Source organism: Typopeltis vanoorti, chromosome 20 (assembly GCF_054136105.1).
Source record: "Typopeltis vanoorti isolate ZY-2024b chromosome 20, IOZ_Tvanoo_1.0, whole genome shotgun sequence".
Lineage (NCBI taxonomy): Eukaryota > Metazoa > Arthropoda > Arachnida > Uropygi > Thelyphonidae > Typopeltis > Typopeltis vanoorti.
Window position 1 is genome coordinate 63,035,676 of NC_143568.1, and position 16,286 is coordinate 63,051,961.

Below are 16,286 nucleotides of genomic sequence, written 5' to 3' on the forward strand. Positions count from 1 at the left end.
TATCCCCTCTGTTATTCATTATCTATATGGATCACATTATGAAGGAAAGTGGTATTAAACATTATATCAAAATTGCAGATGTTAATGTCAGCTCTTTGTTTTATGCGGATGATGTTATACTTCTAAATAAATCCGCTACAAGTCTGCAAGATTCTCTGACTAAATTGAATAGCTGTTGTAATAGATATGGTATGAAGGTCAGCAATAAAAAGACAATGAAAATAGGCAGAATCATTTAAGATGTCAACTGTTTTGTGAATGGAGAATCTGCGGAACAAGTAAAACATTTCAGCTACTTAGGCACGATTTTTACTGAAGATGGTAAATTAAATATAGAAATAGACAACAGAATCAGCAAAGCTGGTATGGTGGGAAGTCAATTGAATAAATTCATATGGAATAAGAGAGAAATTAGTCGGAACACTAAATTAGCTGTATACAAGACAGTGTTCGAACCAGTTTTAACTTATGGATCTGAGAGCTGGGTCAGAAGTAAAACACTTGACCAAAGACTAGAGACCGCAGATATGAGAGTCCTGAGAAAGATTATAGGCGTGAACAAATGGCATCAATGGCAATATCATATTAAAAACGAGGATATTAGGAAAGAACTTGACATTGTCAGCATCCAGGAATGCGTTAGCAAAGCTAATCTCAGGTGGTATGGTCACTTAAACAGAATGGGCGAGGAAAGATTAGCAAAACAAGTGTTCTCTGCCAGGTTGGCAGCAAAACGACCCAGAGGAAGACCAAGATATAGGTGGATTGATACAGTACAAAGTGCCTTAGACGATAGAAATATAAAATCTGATAATGTGGGAGTGTTGACAAGTAACAGACTGATTTGGAGGAAAATTGTAGATAAGAAGTTAGTAATGATGTAATTTTTTTCATGTAGTACTATCATATCCTGTACACCCCTTCAGGGTACATGGCAGGAATTTGATGATGATGATGAACCTCCACTTAATACTAGATAGCCTCAAACTCAATGGTATACAGAAAATTACCATTATTACTGTCATGTGTTTCGATCCTAACTGGACTCAAGCCATCTGATATCATTAGTACTCCCCTTTACCTCCCCTATCTCTTCTGTCATTCCTAAAAGTACTATATCCTTTGCACTTGATTCCAGTTACACCATCCAACTTTGAGAGCCAGGTTTCACTAATGCCGACAATTTGAGGCTACAATGTATTCACTCCAGCAACGACTTCAACCATTTGTTTCTAATGCATCTGGCATTTGTGTATAGATATAACAAGTTACCTCTTCTCTTTTTCTCATATAAATCTACGGTCTGCTTAGCCCAGTTAGGCAATTTTCTGTTTTCTCTCCCCACACCCACACTCAAAATGTCCAAACCCATGTCTCCATCCATTCAGCAGATCCATAACAATGCTCATTGAAATTCCTATCACTATTATATCTACACATCCTAGCTGAACTTAAATACAGACCCTCAAGCATTGTTACTAAGATGATCTGGTTTTCTTTACTCTCTGCATTATGCCTGATCCCAATAAGTAATTTCTGTAGGTACCTGATGCCAAATCCATTCAACTATATGGATTATATTATGCAGGAAAGGGCCATCAATCCTGATATTACAGTTGAAAATATTCAGTTTAGCTTTTTATTTTATGAAGATGATATTATGCTCCTTGATAAATCCAGTGTGTCTTCAGAATTCTTTGAATTTCTGTAACAAATTTGGATGAAAATCAGCAACAAAGGGATAAAAACCATAAAAATAGACCAAAAATTAAGAAAAACACAACCTGTATTCTCAATAGAATTATAGAACAAATGCAGCTTTTCAGCACAATTTTTAGTAAAGGTCAGTCACAAATTAAATATGAAAATAGATAATTTGATTATGAAATTATAAAAATTATGAAAAATATCAACTCATTGCTATCTATAAACCCATCAACCAAATTGACAACTTGTTACCTTCTCCAAAAGACAAACTCTCATGAATGATGCTATCTGGCATATATGAAGTACCATGCTCATGTAACTTGTCTTACTATAGACAAACAGGAAGGAAGATCTATAAATATGAAAATAGCTAGAATAAACAAAGCTGGTGTGGTAAGGAGCCAGCTGAATGAATTTATATGGAATAAGAGAGAACTTAGCCAATGGACTGTGTTCAAACCAATTTAAACTTATGAATCTAAAAACTGAGTTACAAATAAAATAACTGATCAAAGATTAGAGACCACAGATATAAAAGTTATAAGAAAATTTATGAGAATGAATGGATGGCATCAATGGCAGTATCATATTAAATATGAAGATATAACTATAGAATAACACATATGCCACAGTAAATAACTTTTTTTATTATGTAAGTAATTCATCTTATGTATCATAAGACATCATCAGTACAATTATCGAACAACAATAGAAATTGAATTAAAAAAAACAGCAGCACACACGCTTAAATTAGAATCCCTACATGTATACAGTTTGATATTTTTTCATAATTTTTGCCAAACATTCAGAGATGCCTTAAATATATGGCATGAGTCCTGTGGGCTTCTTCTTGTCTGGGTTGATTTGTAGGAGAGTAATTTGGTAAAAATTATGAAAAATATCAACTCATTGCTACCTATATACCCATCAACCAAATTGACAACTTGTTAGCTTCTCCAAAAGACAAACTCTCACCAATGATGCTACCTGGCATATATGAAGTACCATGTTCATGTAACTTGTCTACTATGGACAAGTAGGAGGGAAGATCTATAAATAAATGTATCTCTGACCATCAAAGACCACATCCGTCTTATCAAATCTTACAAATCTGGTATTGCACAACATGGCATCGAAAACACTAACTACAGGATCCAATGGCAAAATACTAAGCTACTACATAGATCTAATCTTAATTGGAATGACTGTCTCACTATTCTAAGTTTGGAAAATTGTTATCCCCAATTGTATTAAATAATTTATCTGTTATATTTTAATTTAATTAGTTTTCATTTCAGTCCAGTAGTTTTAATCCATGAACATGCAGCTGCATACATAGAGGGATTCTAATTTAAGCATGCTACTGTTTTTTGAATTCAATTCCTATTGTTGTTTGATAATTGTGCTGATGATGTCTTACGATACATAAGACAAAATATTTACATATAAAAAATTTATTTACTGTGGCATACACGTTATTCTATAGTTATGAATACCCAACAGGTTTCACTATATTAAAAAAAAAAAAAAATGAAGATATAAGGAAGCAACTTGCATTGTTAGCATTAAGAAGGGCTAATTTCATGGTATGATCATTTAAAAAGAATGGGAGAGTAAAAGCAAAACAGGTATTTAATGCCAGGATGGGAGTAAAAAGATCCAGAGGAAGACTTCTAAATGCATCAAACTGCATCTAGATGATTTGATGCAATTAGGAGTGCTTTAGAAGACTGAAATATAAGATCTGACAATATTGGAGTCCTAAAAAATTGCAGATTAATTTGGAGGAAGATTGCTGATAGATGGTTAATAATAACGTAAATCACATAGTACTATCATAGTAACCTGTACAGTATATCCCTTGAGGTATACCAGAATTTGATGATATAATTTTCACCCAAGAGCACAGTGTAATTGGTGCAATTCCAGATTACTAGTCCATCCTTATTTATTTAATATCCCATGTATGGAATAAGTGCTAACAGGATGGAGAATGAGGAGATAAGAAACAGGCATTAGAAAAGTACTAGCTAGTTTTCCTTATTTATTATGAAAATAAATGAAATAATGCTAGAACAGGGGTATAGAGAAAATAATTCAACTGCTATTTATGTGGCTGACTGTTCCACTCTTCTTGCTGCCTAAAAAAAAAAAAAAAAACTGCTGCAACATTTAATATTTTATTGATGTGAAGTGTCGGTATAGCATTCTGTGGTTTGAAAATAGCCTCTTCTGATTAAAATTTTAAACTAGGAAACTGACAACAACAGACTGGAAAAGTACACCATTTTAACTCGCAAACCACAGAGTAAAAAGAATGTATTCTAATATATATGGCCAGCACATTTGTGCTAGCAAAATGGTATGTTAAAACTAAGAGCAATTCAAATTACATTTATCACTGGTATCAGAAGTCAGTGGCATGTGAGAGAAATAGTAAATGTCCACCAACATTTATCTATTTCAATTACAACAATTAATAATTTTGTAAACAATACTGGAAACCAAGTTCGTAGCATGTGTATGTAGTTGGGAAAAGTGCAAATAATTAATAAAATAATGATCAAGCTGATATCAAATTGCAGCTTAACTCACCTGGATGAACTAGCTGTAATATCCATCAGATGATTTACTGCAGAGCACAAGAGGGATCGATCGATGCAACAGCATCTTAGCAACAAAGGTAATCGTGATGTTATTACTGGAATATCATCTACATCAATTTTTCCTTTTTGAGCACAGTTATCTTCCTTCTTGATGTCCAAATTCTTCTTTTCGACTGCTTCATCAAGAATGTAGTCAACCACACACCTGATTTGATTCTCTTTCAAGGCCAAAACATCTTCTTCACTATAATGCTGTAAAATAGCTCTTTTATTTTCAGATGAACACACACATTTAAATTAATCTCAATGGTTTTAAAATTACTCAGTAGGTAGTTTCAGACAGTGAAACTACCTTATATTTCCAAAAAAGGAAAATGGTTGGTAAAATACCAACTAGATTTCAAGATTAACAGCATAAATTCCCAACTTCTTTATTTCGGTTTTGAAATACATACATACGACAAATATGATCTCTTTAAATGAGTTTACAAACTCTAGTAAGCTGTAACGCAGCTTTGCCATTCAACCCTATTGTCATCTGGTATTAGCAGCTTGCTTTTTTTAAAATTAAACGGTAACAAAATGAAAGCATCATCTCTGATAGGCGGCACCTGTGAATAAGTTTCGTTAAACTTGTGCTCCCGAATTTTATCGTAATTGCAAGTATTTTTTGTGCAAAATAACCAGTAAATGGAAAACTAACAGAGGGTACTAAGGAGCTGATTATTTCCACACAACTCGTAAGTACCCATAGTCCTTCATATCAGTTATTTTTACAATTAAAAAAACAGCCATGTGAAAGCGCCCACAAAGAAAGATTACTTCGAGTCCCATTAGCACAGTGGATAGTCAACAAACCGAAGGACAATAAGTGCCGCAGCTGCGAATCCGAAGTTACCGAAAGGAAAAAAGGTATATTGTGCAATTTCTGTTGCAACTGGCTACATACTTCCTGTGCGAAAATAGATGACTCGGTGCACAAGCTTTTTATTGAATTGAACCAGTCTTTATTCTGTTTGATGTGCCTTCCTTCTGTTAAACAGCTGCTGAACTTAGGTAAACGAGTTGAAAATCGCGAACAACACCTTAATAATACGATCGATACTTTCTCTTCCAAAATCCGAAAGGTGGAAACTAAGCTCGAGATACTCGACAACCAGCCGCCGATCACAAGTGCATCCATACCCGCTAATGAACTCCGTGATCTAATCGCATCAACGGTACACGGGCCGCTCGAGGCCAAAAACAGGAGACTCGATGGCATTATTCTGAACTTTCCAGAGGAAAATGGTAAATCATTAAAAGAAGACGTCAGCAAACTAGTAGGTGAATGCAACTTCGATCCCGGAAACATTGTCAAATGGCATCGTTTCGGACCCATAAACAAAAGAAAGGACGGAACAAACTTTCCACGTCTCGTGAAAGTGATCTGTGATACACTGACAAACACAAACACATCCAAATTAATAACGCTGATAAATAGCAAGCTAAAGGACAGTTACCTTCCCACCCACACACCCAAATGCACGTACATGCTCAACCTGATTTAACCTTTGCACAAAGGGGACAAAGACGCCAACTCCGAAGACAAATAGAAGAAAAATGCCAAAATGGAGACAACAGCTGGACCATAGACTACAAACAAACCAAACAGGTTCAAAAACAAAGTGACAGCACTAGTAGTCACCAAGGAGACCAGTATGCAGGCACATTTCCTATTGCATAGGAAATGTGCAAGACCCTTGTGGTCAAAGCCATGCCTCATAAAACCATGCATATCCACTACACCAACATCCGTGGTCTCAACTTCAACCTTAATAGTGTCCATTATCATCTGCAGTCAACCAAACCCCACCTACTCTTCTTAACAGAAACTGAAATCTCACCCAGCACTATCCATCCAAACTATACACTATTTAACTCCTTTCGACCCAAGGGTGGCATCTGTGCATATATTCGCCAGAGAGCACCTAACCTAGAATTGCCAAACTTCGACCTTCTTTGGTTAAAATATCCCTCTCCCACTCAGTCAAATTCATCTGCTGTCTCTATCGCTCTCCTAATACCACCAACCACTCTGAGCTCTTTAATTTCCTCTCCTTAAAAGTTGATTTTCTTTGATCCCACTCGCCTAATAGTGAAATCATCCTCCTAGGTGATTTTAATGTCCATAACACTAACTGCCTTTCCTCCTCCAGTTGTACAGATCCTGCAGGCAGAGATGGTGAAATATTTGCCTTCACCAACGACATTACACAAATTGTTCACAAGCCGACCAGAATACCAGATAACCCAAATCACTCCCCAAATACCCTAGATCTCTTCCTTACCAATGACTCTTCCAAATATATAGTGAATGTAGTGAGCCCCATGGGTAATTCTGACCACAACCTAGTGCTCATCTCCTGCCCCATGCAACAACGCTTACACAGTCACACCCACACAAAAGTAGTTTGACATTATAACAGTGCCAAATGGGACAGCCTCTGAGACTACTACTACTATGCTTCATTTCCATGGCTGGACTATTGTTTGCAATAGTCCAGTCTTCCAATCCAAACATATGCACCGAACGTATCACCAAAGTAATCCTCACTGCCATGAAAACATGCATTCCCCACACTTCTCTGAACTGCTGTCCCCTATCCAAACCCTGGTTCTCCAAAAGATGTGCCAAGGCTGTACAAATGAAAAATCAGGCATATCTCAACTGGCTCAAATTAAGAACCCTATCCTCCTTCAGTGCCTATACTGAAGCTTGAAACAGATGCAAAAAAATTATCAATGATTCCATTTGAATGGGCAAAAAGCAGGAAACTTGCATCTTGTCCTAGCAGCAGCCATGCCTTTTGGTCTCTTGCCAAAGCAATTGGTCACAACTTTTGCCCTACACCAGCGCTTCCCAAACTGTGGGCCGCGGCTCCCTTGGGGGGGCCGTAGGTTTTGTTGAGGGGGGGGCCGTGAAATAATGAAAACAAACTTAAAATGTTTTAAGACTAAGTAGATTTTTTTTATTTTAAAAGAAACGTATTTAACTTTTATTTATTATTTCTTTTTTGTTATTTTTTATATTTTAATGGAAAAATTCACACATTGGTGTTGGTTCACAAACTTTGCTTCCTGTTTATTTCGGTGCTTAATGAATATTAGTAAATATTGCTTATTCATATGTTTCATTTCAAAGCAGTGGTTAATTGCATTTATTTCGAATGCTCTCCAGGGAAGCTCCAAATCTTCCTGTCTCTTTCATCACGTGTTTGTAATCCGGGACTGTTGATATTGACTTTATATACATATCAAAACTCGTTTTATATTATCACTGTCATCCGAGCTAGTTTTCTGTTACCAATAAAAGTTTCGCATATACTTAACACATGAAAAAAAACTTAAACAAGTTCATGTGGGGAGATAGTAACTAGCTTGCAGTGGTAAACAACACACCCTCCCTAACAGCCACTATACTGCAGAGGCAATAAAAACAAGTACTTTTATTATGCCAGTGAATAAGGTATGAGGAGTCTATGTAATATATTTCTCAACAAACCATGCAATTAGAGACAACTGGGATAAAAACACACTAATTAATGAATACATGTCCCCTCATACAGAAACCATGCTGTATAGACTGAAACAAAACCATATGTTGCATGGGCAAACACAGTATCTAACTAAAAACTATTGTTATTAATTAGATGTATGTGAGTTCGATTTCCCAAGGCAGCAATAAAATTCAACCGAACGTGTTAAAATTCGTAAAAGTGTTAAAACTAAGTAATATATATATATAATGAATGTTATGGCAGTTTCACATATGGAATTCGGTTGAAGAGAGAGTAAGCATTTCAACTGAATTGTCAGCTATGCTTTTATCTTTCGGTTGCGTGATCTTTTGTTAATACCGCACCAATCTATGCACGTTTTAATAACCTGCCTTTGCTGTCTGTTTCGTGTTAGGCTTAATTACCGTAAAGGGAGAAAAGTCACAAAAGAGAAAAATGTTCCTGGTCCGGGGATTCCCTTATTCAGGTAATATTCACTAATTTCATGTTATCAGTCTGTGGTGTGCCAGTATCAGTAAGTGGTGATATTATTTGATCTATTCTACGTTAAAAAATTTAACCCCGAGATGGATAAGTGGCTGATAAAAAATTAAAAAAAATATTCCTGTGAACAATCAGAAGAAGCAGAAACAGACTCAAAAAAAAAAAAGGACAGTATTTCATATTTTACCAGAACAGCCCGCATCGTCTTCAGAACCAAACAGTAAGAGGCAAAAAATGTAATATATGCATTTGATGTTTGCAATATTCGCTGTGTATGTTTTGTATTGAATATAAATACAATAAATATTATAATAATATATCTCTCTATTATGATTTTTTTTCGAAGGGGGGGCCATGAAATATTTTAATTTTTGCAAAGGGGGCCCTGACATCAAGAAGTTTGGGAAGCACTGCCCTACACTACTCCCACCCCTATCATACCCAGATGGCTCAATTGCAACATCACCCACAGAAAAAACTAATCTCCTGGCTTCACACTTTGCCTCCAATGCATGCATAACTGACAATGGCAAATGCCCAACATACAATGCCCCCCTGTATCCTTTTTTCCAGAAAGATATCATAAACCTGTTGTCAAAATTGCATTCCTCCAATTGTCCTGAAGGTCTGTGCATACTCTCTTACTCGACTGGTATATATCCCAAAGCCTGGAAATTGGTCTATATTCAACCCATTCCTAAAAAGGGTGACAAATTGCCATCTAACTATCACCCTATCTCTCTCACTGCAATCCTATCTAAAGTGATGGAGAAAACCCCAATTCTCAACTCCTACTCTACTTTTAAGGTACCCAGCTATTAAGCCCATCAGTATGGATTCCGTCAATGCCGATCCACAAGTGACCTGCTCTCATATATCGCCCATCTCTGGACACATGCCATGGAAAAATTTGGTGAATCCCAATAGTTGCAATTGATATCTCTAAGCCTTTGACCAGGTCTGGCTCAAAGGCTTACTAAGCAAACTTCCATCATTTGGACTGTCTCAGGACTTCTGCAGATGGATTGCCAGCTTTCTGTCTGGACCCCACACTATGTGTAATGGTAGATGGCTCCCTATCCTCCCACCATCCAACTAATGCTGGGGTCCCACTAGGTTCAGTTCTCTCACCGACCCTGTTCCTGTATATCAATGACCTACTTCAGTTGACATCCAATGCAATACAGTTTTGTAGATCACAGCACATTGAACTCCTCCCTTTCATTTGATAAACTTATCCTACACAACTCACTTCAAACCACAGAACATCAACCACAACTTCCCTTAATTCAGATCTCCAAGCCATCCTCCAATGGGGCTCAGATAACCTCATCAACTTCAATGCTAGTAAAACCCAGTTCTGTCTTATTTCTCATAAAAAAGAACCATTTTCCCCAGTATTATTTTTGAAAACACTCAAATCCCAAACAAGATGAAATTTCTCTTCTCGGAATTACCTTGACATCAGGCCTCTCCTGTCATAAACACATCACAACCATTGCATCCACAGCTTCCAAAAAACTAGACTTTCTCTTTCGCTCAAAATGTTACTTCACCTCAAAACAGCTGTTAACCTTATACTAATAACAAATCTGCCCAGCTATCGAATACTGTTCTCACATTTGGAGTGAGAACAGTATTAGTTCAAAATGCTTGACTCAATACAGACGAGAGCAATTAGACTGATAAATGACCCACCTCTCACCAACTCATGCCCCCCACTTTCACATAGATGATTAGTCTCTGCAATTTGTATATTCTATAAATATTTCCATGGAAAATGTTCATCTGAAACAGCATCAATAATTCCCCCACTCTGTACTAAGCCCATTAGAACACATACACCTGCCACCCAACATCCTTTCACAGTACACCTTGAAACCCACAGAAGAAGTTTCTTTTCCTCCTCCTCCTTCATCCCTGCTACTGCTGTACAGTGGAACAGCCTTCCCCCTGATGTATTTCCCAAAAAATACAATATACAGGCTTCTAAATCGAAAGTCAACCTCCTTTCCCATCACACTACCCACATATGGTACTCAAGTACTATAGGTTGACTAGGAAAAAAAAAAAAAAACCATCACGAGGGATTAAATTCCTGAATGTCTCCCATCTCACAAATATCCACAAGTACATACATATTTTCCAAAATAAAGAACAAACGTTTTCAGAAGTGTTTTTTTATGTTATATAGAATACCTGAGCTAAGTGTGTGTATGTGTGGATAAGTAGTCAAAGAAAGAAGGACCCTATTTATATATGTGTGGAATAATGCTAAAATTCAGAAGCCTATATATGATTCTCTGCAACCTAACAAATCAATTCATGTTACAGAAACTACCCTTACAATTAAGTATGTCCCAAAAAAAGGACACACACACACACACACACACACACACACACACACACACACACACACACACACACACACACACACACACACACACACACACACACACACACAAGCACTATGATATAAAATCAAGAAAGACAGTAAGGATGAAGCCTAGCCTCAGGTGAGCAAAATATTCATACAACCCAGGATGAACAGAAACATCAATGTCTATACATGGATTTCAGGGTATCAAATCCAAGATATTTAAGAACTGTAGCCAAGGGATTATCTGGTATTAGTAGCTCAAGGATAATGAGATTCACTCAATTAGCCTTGAACTTAGTGCAACCACAGGAGTCTAGAGAGCCATCTTAAGTTATATGTAAAATGCTGTATGCATAATCTTCATGCATAGCAATCGATAGTTTGTTCTGTAAAATGCAAAAATTATTTATACAAAACATAATATACTTTGAAATAAGCTGATCTTAACTCATGCTTCTATATTTTATCATTTTCAAGTGTTCTCCTCAAAAACTCTACCAAAAAAAAAAAAAAAAAAATCACAGCAACAAGTCCTAAAGGAGTTATCAACTTAACAATTTATCAACTGCACAATGTTCTTGTGCAGTTGATAAATTGTTAAGTGTCCCAAAACAGTTCTTTTTTAGGGGATACACTAACTATACCAAATGCACAAAGCAAAGATGCCAGCTACAAAGCAAAAAATCGACACAAAATGCTATAATTGGAGACTAGTATCACTGACAAAATCTTAGTGTGCACTTTCTGTTGTCATTACCTGCTTACTGTGCCAATATAGACAAAATATCAAAACTTAAACATGAACCAAACCAGCCTTTCTTCTGTACACTATGTTCCTCATCAGTAAACCAATTCCCCAGCTTGGGAAAGCATGCTGACAGCCTAGAGTGTCTCATCACTATTAATAAGACTCTCTTTCCTACAGAATCAAATCACTGGAAACCAAGCTTGGCCGCTCAATGATTAGTACTTCAATGTAATTAATTCAACCTTTCACTGATAACACCAACAAACTATATCACCACATTGCATCAATAGTATATGATTAGAATGAAGCCAAAAATAAGGAGTTTAATGCTATCAATTTCGACTTATACACAGAAACTGATATCATTAAGTTATCTGGTGAATGTAACTTTGATTCCAGAAAAATTGAAAGGTGCCAACGCTTTGGACCCATGAACAAAGGAAACGTTCATTTTGACCTAGAAATGAAAAGCTTAGAAACCTGTTACTGCATACGCAATAGAAGAATTTCATGACTTGTTAGATATAAAAACAAAAAAGAAGTTATTACAATGAATGTAAAGAACAAAAAACCTTACAAAACTAACAAGAATTTCACTTCTAAAGTTAACAAAAAATATTATTAGAAAAACAATTTTATTTAAATGAAATAAAATACAGGTTCCATATTTACAAAAATATATATTCTTTATGAGACTGAACATAACTAAATTCTGTTTACTTGGTGTGTGTACACCAAGTAAACAGAAGGTATGGTGAATGTTAGAATTCAAGAAAGTTTATTATTAAGTGTAAGTTATGGAGACAAACTGAAGGAGTGTATATTACAAAGCATAGTAAATAAGAAAGGAATACGTGATTAAGACATACATGTCAGTGAGAGGAGTTTAGTAGATAGAGGAATATTTCAGGACAGAAAATAAGAATGGGAAATCATCCCAGGTAGTGAAAAAACCCTACTTCTAATATTTTTCAAGAAACATGGCAAGTGATTTGAGTGAATTGCCAAAGACTGTGAATGCGAGGATTGGGAATGAATTTAAGACATGGTATGATCAGCACTGTATTAAAAATTACAATATGAAAAAAGAACTTGACAATATTAGTACTGAAAGGGGGTCGCTTAAGGTTCAAAGAAAGATAACTGGGAGGAGGCCTTCACATAGCCTTTTGAGGAAAGCAGAGAAATCGGTGGGCCTTAGTACCTAATGTCTAAGTCCTCATCTTCTTGCACTGCAACCAGTTAGAAAGTATCTATCTAAAATTGTTACCACCCATCCTTTTTCCTTTCATTGTCCAAGAAAGGGGACGGGTAGCAATTTTGGATCCAGCCAAACAAATTGCATTGGCTGGATTTTTTGTATTGGCACAAAGAAAAAGAAAAAGAAAATTTAAATTAAAATGTCATAGTAGTCAGAGTGTCACCCAGTTAGACAATGTCTACTGTTTTTGTCAGGGAATGAAAAAGTCGGCTACTGAAAGAAACTTAACATCAGCAAAATTCAAGACAGACACCATCAACTTAACAAACGTCGACAGAAAAGAGGTATAGATAGAAGAATCAGAAATATAATGCCAATATAATTGGCATTATATTTCTATATAATGTATATTCCCAGATGTTATTAAGTATAGAAATATACTTAATAACATCTGGGAAATGACTAATAATGACTGAGAAAAGGAAGGAGCAGCTATAGCATTCGATGCTAAACATTGAGATGATCTTTAATGGCAAGTGATATGTGCATAAAGGTTCTAATAAGGAAGAACTGAATGGATTGTTTGAATCATAAGAGAAGACAGATGACATAAATAAAAAAGGAAACATTGGTCCTGGTTGGAGACCTAAACAGCAGAGCAGGAAATGAATAGACATATAGAGATGTTTTTGTGAAAATTTGTAGAAAATACTGATAATAGCAGGTGCCCTGCTGATGTTCAGGTCACGAACTAGTCCTTATTAACACAATGTTCCCAAACATAAAGATATGTACAAATTCATACTGACTATATTGTTGTTGAGAATGATATCTTCATACTGGTTCAGGATATAAGAGTATACAAGGGATTTGAAATAGGAAGTGATCATAGTTTTGAGCAGGGTGAAATTAAATATAAAAAAAAAAACATGTAAAAAAAGTTTTAACAAGAATGAAAGTTGAGCAGATTTCAGAGGTGAACTATAGTCTCAAATAAAATTTTATTATTAAAAAATGAAATAGTTTAAAAATAAGAATCAAAGCTTGCAGATTTTCAATGGCAAACTTAAAGAAGAGACTGATTTAGTCAGAGAAGCATGTGGTGAGGTTTCCTGTAAGGATAGAAAATTCAGAACACTATGGTGGATTTTGATGTGCTCTTTAACTTCCTGAATTTAAAGAGCACATCGAAATCGAAAGTTTCTGACAAGCAAGTCAGCTTGTGCTGTCAGTGAATACAGAGAAAAATGTAAGAAAGTGAAAGGTAACATGTACATTCAAGGTAAGGAGAGACACGATGTCTTGAGTAATTCTTCTGAAGACGGTTAACCTCCCTACTGGCTAGGACATCTATAGACGTCCAACTAAATCTGGATATGATTCAGCCCACCTGGTTAAAGAACCTGGATAAGAAGTGCAATTTGACTGTCATATCCATTAGAAAGTGTGATAAACCCTCACGCTGAAGAGAACGGTTAATCGGATTATCACCCGTTCATAGCTGCCTCTCAGTTGCTTATAACAAGAAATGGACTTTCTTGTTCCATGCTGGTGAACTGGATTTTAGTTATATATGATAGACTAAAATTAGAGAATTTATTTATATTTTTGTTTTCTCTTTTTATTGTACAATACAATTTTAATTTCTGGACAAAATAAAGGTTTTGCATAATTTCTTCATTTAAATATTGCCTTACCTTGGAGAACCAATTTAATTTTTTATTTTTTTGTGCTAATTTTTTTCTAATCACTTACTAGACAAAAGATTTTTCTTTGTTCTCGAAGAAATTAATTCACGATAATTATTTGAAATATTCTTTTAAAAAAAGAAAAGAAAACCGGCTGCCGACGTTCCAGATTATATTAATTTTATTTTTGTACAAAACCATCGAAATCGAATAATACTTAACAGATTTCCTTTAGGACACGTTTGAACAACTTTGCTTTATAGAGAATAACATGAAATTCTTTAATCATATTACTAAATTTTTTCTTCATGTTGTATAGTAATCTGTACTTTCACTTTCTTGGTTTCCTTGTATAATTGGTCATTACAAAATGAAATTAACAGTTATGATTTAAATTTATATTTTCTGTATAATTCAGATATTTTATTCTCCAATTTTTAAAGTAAGTGATACATTTGCTTATTTTTATCATTCAAAATATGTATATCAAATGTGAAATTTCATTTCCATATTTTTACAATAGAATTGAACTTTATTTTGCCTCTGATAGTTTAACCCCCCCCCCCCCGTTGCATTACTATCACACACCCGAAAACTGTTATGAAGCATAGGTACAGTTTTTATTTAATTCGTTATTTTTCTCTAGTAATTATTCCACATAACTTTAATTTTTCGATACTGAAACTATGTGGTGATTATTATAAATTAGCAAATTATAAATCAGACAATATACATAATTTCTTGATTATTATAAATCAGGAAATTATGTGATATTCGGACATAGGTGAAATTAATATTTAAAATCATTGTCATCCTTCAAATATCAGAATAAAGAAAGTGGAAAACCCGAAGTTTCGAAATACATTTCGAAAGCCCTCTCGAAATGTATTGGTCTACAGACTGGATTCTGAACATGCCAATGTTTCGCGATGTTATGACTGAAAAACAATTCGGTCTTATCATGAAGTATTTGCATTTTCAGAATAATGAGGAATATGATCAGGCAACACATCCTTGCCCAGTCCTCAACAAAATTTATGATTTTCTGATGAAAATCCATCAAAAATGTAGATCACTCTACATTCCTGAGAGAGACTTGAGTATCAATGAAAGCCTTATGCCATTCAAAGGTGGACTGAAATGTAAGCAGTATATTCCCAAAAAGAAAGCGAAGTATGGAAGTAAAATTTTTTATGCTTTGCGAATTGGAAAGTGGATATCTTTGGGATTTCAAACCTTATACGGGAAAGCAAACTGTAATCAAGCACGATAAATATTCGGATCTCCCCTTGTCGATGCGTGCAGTAATGCAGTTACTAGACCCTTTACTGGGGACAGGTTACTGCATTATAATGGATAATTACTATATATGTGTCCTGAACTCGTTGATTTGCTTTTACAACATCGTACAGATAGTTATGGTACTGTAAATGCAAAAAGGTGAGATATGCCTCCAGATCTGGCTTCAGGAAAGCTATCGAAGGGGGAAATCCGAACTTATCAGCGAGGGAAAGTCTTTGCACTATGTTGGAAAGCCAAAAACGATGTTTTTCTGCTATCTTCCCTGCACAATCCATCAACAGAATCCGTAGAGAAGCATGGTTTGAAGAAAGAAAAACCCATTGCTGTGTGTGCATACAACGACACTATGGGTTGAGTCGACAGATGTGATCAGCAGCTATCATTCTACTCTGTAATGAGGAAACAGCATAAAAAATATTACAAAAAAGTGTTTGGACATGTTATTTGAATTTTGAAGTGTTTGGATTTTGTTATTTGGAACAGTTTCCTCCTGTACAAGAAAAAATGTTTGTCTACCATAACATATCTAGAATACAGAATAGAAATTGTGAAAGCATTGCTGCATGCACATGCACCTTCTTCAGCAAGCAGAAAAACAGGAAATCCTGCCA

General features: G+C 35.4%; 1 protein-coding gene across 4 annotated transcripts in view; it reads right to left on the reverse strand.

Moving 5' to 3' along the window:
* IntS1 (integrator complex subunit 1) overlaps positions 1 to 16,286 on the reverse strand; it is a 664,867-nt gene that overhangs the window by 135,648 nt on the left and 512,933 nt on the right. For all 4 annotated transcript variants that reach the window (XM_090410538.1, XM_090410537.1, XM_090410536.1 and 1 more), the window contains exon 39: positions 4,303 to 4,565. In XM_090410538.1, the coding sequence (XP_090266664.1) occupies positions 4,303 to 4,565 (263 nt within the window). The remainder of the gene's footprint in view (positions 1 to 4,302; positions 4,566 to 16,286) is intronic.